Source organism: Protobothrops mucrosquamatus, unplaced genomic scaffold, assembly GCF_001527695.2.
Source record: "Protobothrops mucrosquamatus isolate PMUCROS unplaced genomic scaffold, P.Mucros_1.0 scaffold1857, whole genome shotgun sequence".
NCBI classification, from domain to species: domain Eukaryota; kingdom Metazoa; phylum Chordata; class Lepidosauria; order Squamata; family Viperidae; genus Protobothrops; species Protobothrops mucrosquamatus.
This window is the reverse complement of record NW_015387987.1, coordinates 298,740-315,787: the sequence shown is the minus strand read 5'-3', so window position 1 is coordinate 315,787 and position 17,048 is coordinate 298,740. Positions and strand designations below refer to the sequence as shown.

Sequence of the window (17,048 nt, the reverse complement as noted above, 5' to 3'; positions counted from 1 at the left end):
AATGCATGCCCAGTGTCTGTAACAGCTATTCTAACACTTTGAAAGGTAAAAATTGAACATAAATGACAGAAATAGTGAACTTTGTTGGCATGCATAGTTCTGCAGACATACCAAAGGCAATAGATATATTGACACCTCAATGGTAGATATCACAGCCAGTAGGGTATCATTGGTCAATCATTACTGCAGAACTGAAAGGTTTGACCAATGGCTAGACCCTTGTGTTTAACCACCCTTCAAAACTAACTCCTGGCTTTATACTCCACTTTTCCTAGCCAGGCCAGCAGAAGACCTGGCCACCATAAATGGGAGCACTCTCAAAACTTGATCCAGGCTTTGCTCCAAGTCAGCATAAGTTTTGCTCTAAGTTTTCCTCCTTGCCTTCCCCTATGTAACCTCACTGTGGGTTAATGGAGGCAGTTTGAGATCCTCCTTATTGTATGCTTAACCTCCATCTTGATATTACATTGTAATTACTATGAGTAGGCATCAGATTTAGATGAATTATGAATCCCAAACTGAATTAGGCTTTCACATAGAATCAGGAGTTGCTCAAATTATAGTAGAGCTTCTCCAAAGCAGACTGAAGATGAATTTGAAACTTTTCAAGCTTTAATAGCGATTCACAGCTTGAAGGTGCAGGACAGAGAGAAAGAAAAAGAAACAAATATAGAATGTATGTCTGCAGAAAAGAAAAAAAAACATTTCTCTCTATATAATGAAAATTCCAGGGTAGGAAAACTGTTTGCCTGCACGTATTCTTAATGTTAGGTGCATGCTTATGCCTCATTATCAACATAAATGCCTCATTATCAACATATTTCATATGACTGATACATTTTGAAACTCCATTCTCTCTTATAAATTGTTGCAAACTAAATACTAGCAACATTGGATCATGTCAGCACTGTATAGCTGGCTTTATGGCAACCAAATTTAAGACTCATTCTCCACCCTAATTCTTCCATATGTAACAGGACCTGCAATGCCCATATAACTCAAGGGTTGAAAGAATTCAGGCTTGCCCCTATCCTTTCTGTGCAAAAGTTAACCTAGTTTGGCATAGGCAACTGCAAAAGCAAATGACAAAGGTTATGTAAGGGGCAGAGCTTCCATCAAGATATCATAACATAAATTACTCTGATAGACTCTCAGCTTACTGCAGATTCTTCTCTGCATTGGATTAGGTCTACTGAGACTTGGAGAATGACTTCTGAGTCTACCAAATTAGGACCTGCAGATCATCTTCTAGAGCTGCAGATCATCTTCTAGAGTCTAAGATCTTGATGGCTCCTTTTGTAATACACAATTGTGATTAAATAGACGCTGGCCATGAGTTCTGGGATTTGCATTCTCCAAAGGCCTGGAGGAAACCAACATGGAGAAGGCTTACCAAAAGTATTCTTCAGTCCGGCAACTCTTCCTAAAGGCAGTATTCAAGCTACAATTTTAAGCAACATTCTGAATAATCTTCTCAAGTCAATAATCTCAAGTGTGTACCTCACAGAAGATTAAGATACATAGGGAAGGCTATGCTAGAGAAGCTTAGAGTATATATCTTTTCATTTGATGTATGTTCATTTTCTGTCAACTCATAGATTCTGCTTAGTTTCTTGTATCCAAGATAAGTCTCAACATGTGACAGTACCTGGTTAATCTCTGGTGAAACAGTGCCAAGCCTTGTTCAGAACTTGAATGGGGCAGTTCCAGAAGGTACTTGGCTATAGTCTAGACAGGGACATTGAAAAAATATTCCAGAAGGATGACAGTGACAAATTTCTTGCATACAGTTGCCAAAAAAAAATTAAAGGGATCTGTTCATTGAGTTTTAAGTCAAACTTAACTTGAAGGAAATTTAGCCAAATTCATCTTTTAGCCAATGTAAAAAGCTACAGATTAAGGTAAATAAACAAGCAGAAAATGTTATGGATATATTTCCCATGATCATGATCTGACATCTTGAATCATTTTTGTACCAAGGTTTGTCAATACTAGACCAAAAATAGCTAGTCTATTGTAGTCAATTGTACCATTAAAAAAGAAACCAAGATATCTCACCAAAGTGGTCACTAAAGTGACCATGAGGTGCATTTTTTGTTCTGCAATTTTGGGACACTCGTAGGTTACCACCAAACCTAAGGTCTGAAATGAATCTATGAAGGTCTCACTCTAGAATCTGAGTAAAACTCACAAATATTCTGAGAGACATTTATCACTTTCCTATCACCTGATCTGTTTCTTTGTGCCCTATATTTACACCTTCATATTTATAAACAGATAATAAAATCACTTCTTCTGCATGATTCTTTCTATAGTAGACTTGATATATATCCAAAGAAGACAGGAAGGAAATGGGTTCAGAAGAAGCAATGATGTAGTAATGCAATCTTGGAGAATATATAAAGCAAGAATTCATTATATGACTTTGCAATGAGCATTCCAGATCCTTTTACACAGAGTTGATTTAATCCAGAATGGTGAAAATTTAGCACAAAGAGACAGATGCCGGTTTACTGATGTGCAACGGAGCATCTGAAAGAAGAATATAGAGCATGAATATGGAAACACAAGAGTTTCATGGCAAGTGTTAGAGGAAGATAAATGTTTGACTGGATTATGAATATTTGTGTTATTTTGTTTCTTCCCTCACATTTTGTGTTGCTGTTATTTATTCAAATAGATTCTACAAAAGGAACATGGGAAACATTCATGCTACTTAGGGAGAGCAGTGAGAATACATTTCCTTGGCCTATGGATTTTCCAGGCCTTTGAGTCTCCTCCTTTATCCCTACAAGCTGACATGTGGGAACAGTTCCGTGGCAAGTTTCCGTAGCCCTTAGAAACATGTGGCTTCTTCTCAGAGTTTGCCGGAGAACGAGAGACTGGTGGTTCCATTTGCTTCTTCCTCACACGACACCTCAAGAGTACCTCAGGTGCAGCTTTATCATTTCCTAGAGTTTTTCTCTTGCACACCACAGAGATCACACGGCAGTCTCTAGATCCTCGTGGGGCACTACTGGGTAATTCTGATGACTCTCCAAGTAGGAGGCTAAATCTGGATCCCCAGCCTGCTGGGCCCTATCTCGAGGTGTCTTACCCTATAATGGTAAGGCAGAAAAAAAGAGAGAGAAACATTCAGCAATAGAAAGGGGAAACCAACACGTACAGCATGTTGAGCATGAGGATTCATTTCCTTATTCCTTTTTGGACTGAATATGAATTCACTTTTTAAATTCACTTGTAAATACAGTTATATTTAGCATTTGACAATTCTGTTGACTTGTTCTAGTGGGCCACCATATAGAACACTCCAATGCGATTGGATTTGGTGGGTGCTAAGTGTGAAGTCCTGTTTTAAATCAACACTTAAACCAACAAATCTTTGAATGCCACAACCTAACAATATTTTCTTGGAATCTTAAATTGATTAGTTACCAGAACTATGCAGTGGCCTCCGATTTAAAATAAAAACATCTTCATCAGTATAGGCACTACATGAAATCCCATTATCCAATACTTAAGTGGCATTTCAAGCTCATAAATCTTTTAAAGTGCTGATTTACTAGCTGGCTATATTGCTCATACACTATGGTTTTACATTACTTATATTCTTGTAGATTTCATGGTTTTTGACTACTGTTAAAAGCCAACTTGAAATTGTCAATAGCAAGTGACAAATGATAGATAAATAAAATCAGCAGGGCTTCCATCCAAGCAAACTCGATGAAAGTGTGCTGAAAAACAAGCAAGCACAGAGGCTCTCAACATATTAGCAAAGGCATTGCCCGAGTTGGCTACATATTGACTTCACTTGCACACAGAATTATTGAAATGGATTTGTTTGGTTTGATTTGGTTACCTTGGAGTCCATTTTCCCCAACGATGCCCCTGCCTCTACCAGCATCTGGCAGATGCCACGGTGACGTTGGCAGGCTGCCTTGTGCAATGCTGTCTCACCCCTGGGTGTTTAATGGAAAAAAACTATCAATATAATGAATTACATTCAACAGGACATAATTTTTAGGATTGCTGACACAAACACATTTTCTTAATTTGTCCTCTACATCTTTGGTACAGCAGAATATGGTTTTAAAAGTGCTCAAACTTTCATTTTAGTTTTGTTTTGTTTTATTGCCATGCTTAAAGCAACGTACTGAATATTAAGTTGTTACCTACACTGAAGTCCAATTTTAAATCACTTACATGATGGTTTTTTTCCCTTATACCCATGCCCATTTGGATGAATTCCCTTGCAGAGTAAATTTCCTTCTCTTTCATTCCCATGTTTCTTCCAAAATCTGAACAATAAAATTCTTTGGCTTTAAACAGCAGAGTATGCTTGCATGTGTATGTTTTAAAATCTTTAAAACAGACATCAATATTTATGTTGTATATTCCTCTAGATTTTGGAACTGAATATTATGTCATCTCTGAAGATGTATACACTATAAAAGCTGGGCATTAATGTTTAAACAAATATGAAGATTTATTCCATTTTTTTGCTTGGGCTTAAACCAAAAGATTTAGCAGAGATTGCAAATACAAGCTGTGATTGTCACAGGCTGCATAATGATGGATCTTTATATTCTTGTTGTAGTAGCTACAGAAGGAACAAAGGAAAGAAATTAATTCTATCCAGAAGCTAAGAGATGGAAATATAGATTAACTGGATCCCAACAACAGCTAGATTTGGGAGATTTTTTTTTCTTTTTTCTTGCAGCACCATTAAATTTTCACTAATCTGGTTATTCCTTTCAAATGCTTTTAGACTAGCATTATGCCAATCTGTTCACTTTCCTTTAATTTGTCCAATTTGAAATTAGGAAATATTAGTGCAAGGTGATAGCTTAGAGGTGTCTAAAGCCTTGTATAGATTTTTTGACTTTTTACTTAATGGTGGCCCCCAGTTCATATACTGCTTCACAGTAATGTATGAGCCCTTTTCCCCCCAGCTTCTTCTGGGTAACAATATCCCAATAGCACCATATTGGTAATTGATCAATAGGGCAGAGTCAAATGATCATTCTGAGGCACAATGAGTTGAATGGAAGGAACCGAAGAGACCCTTACAAAGGAGTACACCAACTTGAACAATTTTTAAACTGAAATTTAAATGCAGATCTTTTTCATCAATATAAGCCATTCTCCTTATTTGTCCCCAAGAATTTCTACAAAATTGTTTTTAGTCCCTATGGGGGATGGGAGGAAGCCCATATTTTACATAAAAGAGTAAAACATGGATTTGACCCAGTACTTTCACCACTACTGGTCATGTTGACTAGAACTGAAAGGTTTTTTTTTCCTTTCTCTTTTATATTTAGATTTAAAGGGAAAACAAAAACAAAAAACGTAATCTGTAGTGAACTTTCATGTCTCTAATAATGTCTTCAAAGTAATCATTTTGGATTTGATAGATAGGACTGTAATACTTGGTGGGGGGAGAAGGGGGTTCAGGAGACAACTATGGATTTCAGAATGTCATGAATTTTAAAAGGAATACAATATATTCTTGAAATAGGAATGGATAGGCTGACATTGTGTAAATCAACACATTAAATTGTTATTTTATGCCGAACTTCCGGTTAGGCATCGTGGCATAATGGATTTGATTTCGCCCCGCTAGGGACCCTAAAAAGGGTCAAAAGTCACCCCAGAGAGGTGAAGAAGGAGGGGATCCTCATCGATTGTGGAGGGGTGGTGGCCCTTCCACTGGATCCAAGGAAGCCCTCCAAACTGGTGGGGGAAAGACTGGCTACATTCGTGTCACCAGTCAGAAGCTGCTGATACTGAAGATAAGCACTAACTAGCAATTTTTGAGCAACATGGATGGAACTGGGTGAGACTTTATCCTCTTTTTATGACCTTACTTTCCTGGAAAAAAGAATGCCCAAAGCAAAGAATCCTCCCCGATAAGAGAGGGAAGGGAAGTTTTTGCCCCACTCCCTCAGGAAAAGAAAAGCGGTGAATTAATTGCTTTGGAAGAAAATAGAGAAAACTTCAACATCAATTTGGAATTAATACAGATATATAGCTTTGAAATTTGGGGACTAAAAGTACCTTTGAGACCTTTTTTTAGAAAAGATATTTGAAAGTCTGTAAAATAGGCTTGAATTCAGAAAGCTGGAAGATGGTATCCACGATATCTAGTGGTGAATGATAGCACTACAATTTATAATGCTTAAAGGAAACTTGGCTTGAAGCCCAGACTTAGATAAGATTTTTTGTTGTTCCTGGAAATTTTCATTTATATAGACTAAACCGGGAAAAAGGGGGAAAAAACCCTCTTGGGCTGCTTATCTGTGTTGGGGACCCTATTGGACTTTAAAGACTACATACAAAAACAAAGTGGGTGTTCCATACTTAGCTGCAAATGGTAAAAAACCATTTTTAACACATGTCTCCAAAGCCCTTAGCTTGATATGCCAGCAAGAACATGTTAATGAATCTCAGAAAGAAATTCTTTCTATGTTGAAATCAATCAATAAAACAATTGTTTTATTTCAGGATGAGACTAAAAATAACACAAACCCAGACAATGACTACAAAGAAGGAACTAGTAACCCAGAAACAGAAGGGAAATTAGAAGAAACGGATCCAAAGATGGAGGACCTAAAGGAAGGAATTAAAGACAGATATAGACAAATGAAAAATTAGAAGATGCAGTGATATCACCAGAAATGGAAAAGATATCTTACTTGTCAAGATCTCAGAACACATTTGAGGATAAGGAAGAAGAGCTGATTGAACGGATGCTAAAGCTGTTAGGAGAAATGCTGAATATTGACAAACAAGAAATGAAAAGAAAAACTGAAGGAGAAGGACGCATGCTGTTTAATGAATATAAATGGGTTGAGCGTTCTTCCCAAAATACTTCAATCAAATTCTCTTCCTCATTCCAAACAATATATACAAAAACAGAGGAAGAATTACTTGATGATTCAAATGCACTGACTTGGAAAGTTATTTGGCAAAGGAAGAAAGTTAGAGTAAGACTGAAGAAAATAGAGGTTTTGACCTATTAGATGGGATATTATACTATTAAACAGATGTTTGAATATGGTTAAGAAAATAGATAACTGTTAGAAATAAAAGTATTATTATAATTAGAAGGATAGGATTTGTAACTAGAATATTATACTTTGTTATGAGATGGGAAATATGAAAATTTTAAAAGGGTTTGAATAAGGGAAGCTTTTGGTTATCCAAATATAGTTTATTATGAGAAAATTATAAGCGATAGAGCTATTTTGAACATTGATAGGAAATTAACATTTTTAAAAAGCGGGGAAAACAGGATATTGATTGAACAAATGGATTTTAAGTGCAAATACAATTGAGATATGTTCTGGCTAGAAAAGATATTATAAACTGACACTATCGATATTATGTATAACACTAGAAAAATGTGATGAAGATGTCTATATTTAACTGTATATGTATTAACAGTAACAAAAATTGTATTTTCCCAGTGTGGAAAAATACATACCACTGGAAGAAGAGAGGACCAAGGAAGCACTGGATGATGTATTATTAGAAGTAGACTGAGAAAGTTAATATGTACCACTGAATTACCAATAGACCCAGAAAACACGTTGTTCGTTAAGTACTCATGATTGTAAAATTAGAAAATTAATAAAATATTTATAAAAAATTGTTATTTTATGCTTAATCTTACATGACATTGTTTTGATTTTCTATGCAACTAAAAGTAAGCTGAAGTGAATATATGAGAAGAGAAGCTGAGTGAGCAAGACTTACGTTTCACTATCTGTCATATCCAGTAACTCAGAAGAACCTACAAAAGAAAGTAAAACAGATGATGCTCTTGTTTCCTACTGGATGTTGAAGTCTGTTCCCCATCCTGCTCCCCCAGAAGTTTTCTTCCTCTTGGAAGACTCTTGTTTTGTTTTTGTATTTAGCTTATCCTCAGAGTATTTTAATGTTTCCTTCAGGGTGCTTTTTGAGCCTACCTTATTACTGGGGATGGGTGAGGATGCAATAGTTACTGTTTTTTTTTACAAGTTCTATAATCATTCTTAGTTGCTGGTACTTCTCAATCTTGAAAAGCCCTCTTGAGATTGAATTAAATTAGGGGAGGTAGCAGAATTATGGCAAGATGATGATGATACAAGGAAACAAGATATTCACTCACAATAAGCTATACCGCTCATATCAACCAAATGATTTTTCTTCTCCTCCTGGAAAGAAGGGGGAGCAAATAATTTCTCCAAGCTGAGTAAATTTAGAAACTGCATAAGATATTTTTACTCCATCACCCTTCAGAGACAAAAGGAAGGATTTCATTCCCTTTCTCACCCAGTGAAAGTTGTGTCTCAATCTTGCTTTAGGCCAGGGTTCCCCAGAATGGTCAATATCAGCCCCCAAGGGTTAATGGGAGTATCCATTGTTGTTATTGTTATTACTAGTAGCAGTTGCAGCAGCAATAAAGTAGTATTTATTAAATTATTTTCATATAATAAATGTTTGGGGTTGATGGACAATCTGAAACTTCATGCAGGTATGGGGGATCTTTGCTTTAGACTATTGACAGAGAACAAAGGTGAACAGGCCCCTTTTCCAATATATCCTTGTAGAAAGAATGTGATATGAGAAGTAACTGTAGGGAGGAGATAACTTATGGGTGGGAAATGTGCTTTGCATGCTGCAGTTCCTGGTACAACATCTCTAGTTGGAGAACCAGTTAAAAGTTTCAGGAAAATCTACTGCCTGAGATCTGGTAGATTTGATTCCAGCTAGAATAACAATGAAGAAAATATATCTATTGTTTGCTAAGAGCCAACATTGACTTAATAGCACACAATCAAGCAAGAATAGCAAAAAAAAAAAAAAACCACCACCTTTTATTTCTTTGCAGATCCCTGAGTTTGGTAATAAGGAAGCAGCAAATAATTTATAACAAGAATAACAATAAATAAATAAACATTACTATGTTGTTTATAAACTCCTGAAGGTCTTAAACACTGAACAGCGGGTGATAGTCTAAAGATTAAGAGAAAATTAGAGTGGAGCCAAAAAGAAAGTAAAGTAGGAAGAGGTTAATTGTGAACTATGAGATTTTATTCAACATTATGGGCCTCCAAATAAACTCCCCCTTCTAACTTTCTGTCCCTCAGAGCTGCTATTTGCTGCCAGCTAATGATTCCAAATCCCCCTCCGGTGCAGAACAATAGTACACAGATGTGGGAAAGGTTGGCACTGGAAAAGCAAATGCTACTGTCCTTCTGCCACAGCAGGGAGCTGGCTGTCTTAGCAAGGGACAGTGAGAAAAGAAAAAGAAAGGGGCCTGGCAGAGGGAGAGCGAGCACGCCAACTAACCCAAGGCAAGTCCAAAAGGGAAACGCATCAGTGAGATTTCCATCAAGCAAAACAGCAGGGAGGGAAAATAAAATAAAACAAGAGGGACGGTGGGAAGGAAGGAAGGAGATGCAAGGAAGCAAAGAAATAAATAAAGGGCTCTGGGAAATCAAGAGGAAATAATGGGGGCACTCTCACTTGAAAGGAATAAAACGTGGGTAGTATTGGAGCAGGTGCCCCCATGGGAACCACAGTCTGCCTTTAATGTCTCTAATCATCAATCTCTTTCTAATTATTAACTCCTTTCTCCTCCCCCAGCCTTCAGTTGCTCAAGCACACACATGGACTGGTGGTTTCCCAGGATGCAAATGAGCTTGAGTTTCTATACACTTTCTTCTACATGTGAGAAAGCAGAGGATGGGGGGAAATGGCAGATAGCTAGTCCATCTCTGAGCTCATGGTAAGAGAACAGAGAAAGCAAAAATGTCAAGTCCTATGGAATTTTCCAACAAAAGGGCCCCGTGATTGCCATTCTCTCCTTCCCAAACAATCCCATGCTCTGTATTAAATATCAACTGCCAAACAAAGAGAAATTTACCCTGTTCCCTTTACATGCAATCTATCTATTATCTTTGTAACTCCCACACATATGACACATGTATGATTGATACACATGGAGGGGAGAGGACAGGTCAGAAAGAACCTTGAAGTTGATTAGGACAGCATGATAGCGATAATCACACATATTCCATAACACATTTAGAAAACATTGTGGCTAAAGTAATTTTTAGTACTATAATCAATGAGGAAACAATGTAAATAATGGTAGAAGTTGAGACTGAGAGAGAGAGAGAGAGAGAGAGAGAGAGAGAGAGAGAGAGAGAGAGAGAGAGAGAGAGAGAGAGATTGAAATTCAGGACATGGTTTCAGACATTATTAAGCACTTAAAAAATCTTCTGAGTGTAATGGAAAAGTATCAAATGTAAGTTTTGTCATCCACCATTTACCATGACTGTTGTTCCATTTTCTGTTCCAGATTTTCAAATGAAAGGGAGTACGCATATGCTGAAAAAGGGCCCACTCAGCTTTTTCAGTCACTCTGTAAAGGTCTCTGTAAAACTATTTCTATACTAGCTATATTAGAAGCAAAAAACCAAACAGAATTTCTTCCTTACTTCCAGCCTCAGGAGTCTGATCTATCTGAGAAATTTGAGGCAGTTTACTCTATTTATATATAACTCTTCAGAATACTAATTCATAAAACAGGCTCAGAATGAGAAACAAATAAACAATAGATTTGACAAGACAATTATCTACTCCCTTAAATTCACCCATATAAATAGTAGGTGAAACAGGATGAATAATTCACTCACCATGTTCTAGAATGTATTTTACAATCTCACCATGCCCAGTCTTTGCTGCATGATGAAGCAAGGAACAGTGGTCAGGACCCCGGATTAATAGATTAGCTCCTTTTTTACACCATTCTACAAACTGGAATAGAGAGAAAAAATGTAATTATTCAAAATCATCACTTCATTTCAGTACCAATAGAAGAGAATATTTGTAGCTCAGGGCTGGATTATGGGTTTCTTGGTGCTCTCTGAGCTTAGTTGTTTTCCTGCAGACTTTCATTACCAAACTAGGTAACATCATCCACGCTGGCCTAAATGAATGTACTCAGCCGCTTGTTTTTCAAATGCAGCCAAGTACAGATTCCTAGAGATAGAGGAAAGACAAGCTACTGGTGCAGGATGGAATGAAAGAGCATTTTAAGTTTACTTTTCTTTGGCTGGCCACTGTTCTCTTTTCATTTACTGAGGTCAGTCAAGGTCAAAGGTACAATCCCATAACTGGACACTTCTTCTTTTATCTAAGATCAAAATGCTTATGTTTTTACAGTGCATATGGTAGCCTTTTCCAACCTGGTCTTGAGAAGGTGGCCACTTTTGGATGCAACAATCTCAGCGTATCTTGAAAGTTGTAGATTGGGGAAATCTGTGAATTATGGCTTTGATAGATTTTGTAGGGTGATAATTTATGATGGAAATTGATCACCACTGTGTCTCCATCTACTCAGAGTTATCGATCAGGGGAATGAATGAGTTGAGAAGGCCTCTTTCAAACACCAGCAAGACAGTAGAGGCTGAGAAGAAATAAGACTACTCCTAACCTATGCACTGGACAACTTGCCTGAAACAAAAAATATGCAAAAATTTATGTTGGAAAAAAAACATTAAATCTGAAATAAGTGTGTTCTGCCAACCAGAAAAACATAATCTTTGAATTGAGCTTCAACTGCTGCAAAACAAAGGATAATTACTGGGGGGAGGCGTATGGAATCCTCTCCCTTTTTCACTTTGGCATTAGAGAATACAGATCAGACTTGGTGTTCGTAGAACCTGTTTAATAACTGAACTGTATTCACAGCAAATACTGAATTACAATGAAGTGCAAAGGAGAGTAGATAATGTACCATTAGTTTGGTTATATATCAAATCATGAGACAACAGACTGTGGTGCACTTTGCTTATTCTGGCAGCTACTTGAATCTTACCTAAATTCTTATGCTAATGGTCTTTGAAGTTGCAGTGATACTAAAATTCCAAGGTATTTGTGATTGTTCATTAAGCATTAGTTCTCTTTTTTAAGATTAGAAAGGTATTTCAGAATAAAGAAATGAAATCCTTTCAAACAGAGGTTGGCACTTCAATGGGATTGCACTCCAAATATTGGTAGGGACAGCCCAAATAAATGGACAATGTTAAGAGACAAAAAAAAAATCCTAAATTGGATGTTGTTATTTAATCACATTGAATTAAATATGATTGTTCTCATGTATCTATTGACTAAGAGCCATGTATCTATTGACTAAGAGCCATGTATCTAAGCCATGTATCTAAGGTGTAATGGTTAAGATACCAAGATGGAAATCAAGAAACTGTGAGTTCCAATCCTACCTTAGGCACAAAGCCCACTAGGTATCTGAGTTAGTTACATACTCTCTACCCTAGGAAGGAGCAATGGCAAATCACTTCCCAGGACTTTATTAGACATTATGCAGCCGTGAGGCCTCAGGGTGTGCCTTTCTCATGTATAGCATGGCAACAAGGAATGAGAAGAATTACAAAAATAACAAAGCATAAGCATTATAGGAAATGTATTACAAGATTTAGGATCATGCTCATCACAGGACGTTTCATTCCAGTCAGGTGCATTAACAGCACACAATGTGTCCTTGCAAAACTAAAGTTAATTTGCATTTGTTAACCATCTTTATCAAAGCCCTGGATGTTTTTAAAGGGAGGCTTCCTGTTTGCTGCCAAATGCTTTTCCTAATAGATGTGGCTGTATGTTGCTATGGTGACTGAACTGGGAGAGGTTGGAGACAATTTCTAACTGGCTCAGATAAGAAGACTCTAGAGAGAAAAAAATTGAGGTAACCCTAGTTAGCATCTTCCAGGTTGTTTATTGAATTTATATCTAGCAGTTCATATGCGGCTGTCATGAGTATCTGGAAAAGATAGTTGTTTAAGAGGCACAAGGTTAAATCAATTTTATAAAAGTACAGCCTGTAACTCTGAGCTGTCCTCATGATAGAGGGGAAAAAATAGGCAAAAGAAATTGTTTCATTCTTCCTATAGGAAGCAAGCCAAAAAGAAAATCCTAACTGTTTTTTCTCCAGACAGGGGAAACCAGAGCAGAGCTATCACTATTCTAAAGCCCACTAGTGGTCACTGGCTAAAAGACACAAGGAATTAATGTTTCTGAAGCTATATCCCAAAATTGGATACGGTCCAGGAACAGGATGCTGAATTTCTGTGGGGGAGGGTAGGGTGGATGAGAGAAGTTAAGGACTGCCAGAAGACAGCACAAGGAGACTGTTCCCACCAAGTGTTCCCATAAAATATTTTAGAATTGCAACAAAAGGAAAATACCACACTTGCTATGGTTTCTAATAACCTGGAGCAAAGTCCAAAATAAATCAATTATACTACCTAAAATGTACAATATTATGAATTCTAAGAGAACTGGAATTGATCCCAATGTAGGGCAAAACAGTGATATGGAAGTACCCTGAATGTCATTATATGGTGTATAAAAACAAATTGTTAGTGTAGGAAGTCAGCTCCCCAGAGAAGGAAATATTAAAAGGGCAGAAAAATATATTTCCTTCAAGGATCTTAAAGAGACAGAAAAGCATGCCCAGGACTCCCCCCCCAAACAGAAGCCAGCCCTATACAAATGCAAATGTAAACCATCAGAAAGGCCCCAGCTAGGAGATCAAGAAGACAAAGACACCTAAAAGCTGCATACCCCACCCAAACTCTAGGAGTCATTAGCCCCATCACCAGGGAAGCAGGATATGATAATAGGACTAACCCATCACCATAAAGAATACCAGAGAGGCACACCTAAACTCAGGTCAGAATAAGTGACACAGGAAATAGCCTCAAAGTTCATGCCACATGAACAGGAACCTATTCCAAACAAAAGGCTACAAAGGGTATACTCATGTGCTCAGCCCTTCTTTTCTCTGGTCTTTCCTGCAAGAACCATCTTTCTGGCTCTTCAATAAACCTTCTTCCCAAAGCAGTCGCCATGTTGTTTATTTATCCCCGGCTTGGATGAACAAGGATGAAGATTTTAATCCCTAAACCAGGGATTGTGGGTTTGAGTCCCATCTGGGTCGCCAAATTGATGGATCAAAGTCCACATTAGTAACACAACACATATTATCAAAGAGATATATAGGATGATAACTTCTTTTACTTACTCTTAGAAAATCGCCAGCTATTACTGACTGTAAAAGTGCTGCAAAGACATAAGAAGATATTATTAACATTCATACTTATTCCTGACAAAAGAGGCATTTATTTCTCTTGATTATGTTAATTGAATATATTCTGAAGGTTGATATTCTACAGACATGATCGTCCATACCCTATGCTGTATCTGTGCATTTGGTTTTTCTTGCCTAAATGTAGAACCTTACTTTTTTCACCATTGAATTTCATTTTGTTAGATAGCGCCCAATGTTCAAGTCTGTCAAGATCCTTCTGTATCTTAAGCCTATCTTTGTAAGACAATAAGATCTTGAACATAAACTGAGCATAGAAAGAATACTTTGTAAGTAAAAGTAATTACCAATAATATAGTTGCCCTGAGTACAGAGTATGGGCCCAGCTAATGTTAATAGACATTGACTATACTTAAAGTAAAAGCTAGATTTTAGTAAGATCTAGTCACTCTCTCTCTCTCTCTCTCTCTCTCTCTCTCTCTCTCTCTCTCTCTCTCTCTCTCTCTCTCTCTCTCTCTCTCTCTCTCTCTCTCTCTCTCTCTCTCTCAGAACTATTGTCAAACTATTCTCATTATCAGATTTGTTTTTGTAATATTCAATGCATTCTGCCTTCCCGAGAACTTATTATTCTTAAACTCTGGAACAGTAAAGGATAGGTGTTAATATTCTGACATTCTTGAGTACTTGTGCTACCATATCCTCTCCAGTCTTCTGTTCTTATGACTAAAGATGTCTATCTCCTTTAATTGCTTTTCATAAGATATTATTTCTCGTTCCCTGGTCATCATCACTAGCCTTCTTTGAACCTATTCCAGGTTCTCAATAAATTCTATAAGCAGATTATAAACCATGTAGCCTGGGAATTCACACAAAGTAAATTCACACAAAATGTATAAAGAATTTAGTGACAATTCTTGTTACTTCTTCTTAGCAATGTCTTATAGATTAAAATTGTGCCAAAGTCTGTCCTTCAATTTATCACAAAAATTTTAGAAGAGGTATCTTTTTTCCTAACCTCAGTGTCAGAGAGAATTATCCAATCTTTTTTAGAGTTCATTTTCTGTGTTTTTTTTTCTAGTTTCTTGCTGCCAAAAGTATTATTGTGTAGTTTTGTTTCATTTTCCCTATTATTCTACAGGCTTCCCAACTGCCTTGCTAAAAAAAAATTTATGAACATCCCTCATGATATCTTTCTTTGTGATCAAATGAAGGCTGAAATGTTGGAGGAACAGGGCATTCAATTATACACCTCTTAACCACTTCATCAAATAATAATAGTATATGAACTCCATAGCCCACCATAATAATTTCACTAAAGTATTTTTCTGCTTTGAGCAATAATCAAAACATGTTCTTCATCAAATGACAATATTAGGAAATGCAGAAAAAAATCCAGTGAAGTATTATAACAGATTAATTGGAGAAGGAGTAAATCCAGAGATAAAAATTCAGTGCTGAAAATCTACGTTCTTATCTATAAATTCTACTCATCCCTATGAGATGTTCTTTCAACAAGCTGAACATAATAGTGTGCTGAAACTAGGGAGAAAAGTCATATATATCATTGGTAGAATTTTTCACCCTGATATCGTATAAGATCTGAGTAATTTCAATTATCTTACAAACAGTGACCTTTGGATTAGATCATCTTTTCTGGTAAAGTCCAAAGGCCAGAAGCTAACTATGATCCACAATATATAATGTCTGTAGGTTTCAGGGAAGCTAACCTACCTAAAAGAATTATGCTGGTCTTTGACCATAATTTAATTTGATTTGATTACCTAAGAGAACAGTTCTAAAGGCAAACAGGAGGTCATGAAAATGGTATGAATATGTCTGAATCTCTCTGATAATATCAGAAAGCTACAACCACCAAAATGCAATTCTTTCAGTCAGATTTGGAGTGATCAGATCACATTTACTAGGACAACGGGTTACTAATGGTGCAAGGAGTGAAAGAGGATTTTACATGTGCACATATAATTGGAATATGGAATTTGAGATGCATGAACCAAAGGAAACCTGACATTGTTGAAGAAGAAATGAAGCATACAAAACTAGAAGTTTAGGAGTGCAATAAGTAGATTTAAATAGATGAGACATTTTAAAGCAATTTTTCAGGGCATGACATCATATAAGGGAAGGGAGTGATAAGGATTCTGAAAAATGGCATAGCTAAGTAACTGATCACCCAATAAATAAAGACTCATATTTATTAGACATAATGAGTATCTATCAATGCTCTACTACTGTATGTATCTAGTATAGATGCAACAATGGGAGACTTTCAGGAATTCTATGGCAAATTGAAAAAGCTAATTTTCTACAACATTAAAACCAAAGAAGCGAATACTACTAGTGGCTGACTGAAATGGAGGAACTTGGAATTACAAGAAAATTTGGCATGAGCAAAACTACAATGAGGAGACACTTTTTATTGCTAATACTTGTTTTATGCAGTATAAATGCATGGACATCATTGGATGCACAACACTAGAATAAAACTTAATAGGAAACAGATGGTGGAGAAATAAATTCCAGTCAGCCAGGATGGTTCCAGGTTCAGATTGTAGAACAGATCATGCATTATTGGCGTCAAATCATTTGGTTAAACTTGTTAAATTAAAAAGAAAGACTATGGCATAAAGATTTGATTTGGAGGACATACAGTCAGGATATAAGATCGTTTTAAAAAGAAACAATTCAGTATACTTAAGAAATTATAGACACAGCTAAGAGACATCACAAAAACTGAAGTGAGGGGGGGGATCCCTAAAGTTCAAGAGGAAAATGATACAAGAAGATTTCAGAATAAACTATCATGACAGCTAAAGAAAGATGTAAAGAAAATAAAAAGCCTTGAGCAAGGAAGATGTATGACAACTGAATGCAAACCTACAACAAGGGGGGGGGGGGGAATAGGCAAGGAACT

The 17,048-nt window shown here is 36.7% G+C and overlaps 1 protein-coding gene across 1 annotated transcript in view; it reads right to left on the bottom strand.

The window, feature by feature from the left end:
• Positions 1-2,981: 2,981 nt before the first annotated feature.
• Positions 2,982-17,048, bottom strand: part of DGKI (diacylglycerol kinase iota) — a 269,174-nt gene continuing 255,107 nt past the window's right edge. Inside the window, exons 30-34 of the mRNA XM_029285555.1 lie at positions 14,093-14,130; positions 10,689-10,809; positions 7,759-7,795; positions 3,860-3,959; positions 2,982-3,098 (exon numbers count right to left, since the gene is read on the bottom strand). Coding sequence (XP_029141388.1) covers positions 2,982-3,098; positions 3,860-3,959; positions 7,759-7,795; positions 10,689-10,809; positions 14,093-14,130 — 413 coding nt within the window. The remainder of the gene's footprint in view (positions 3,099-3,859; positions 3,960-7,758; positions 7,796-10,688; positions 10,810-14,092; positions 14,131-17,048) is intronic.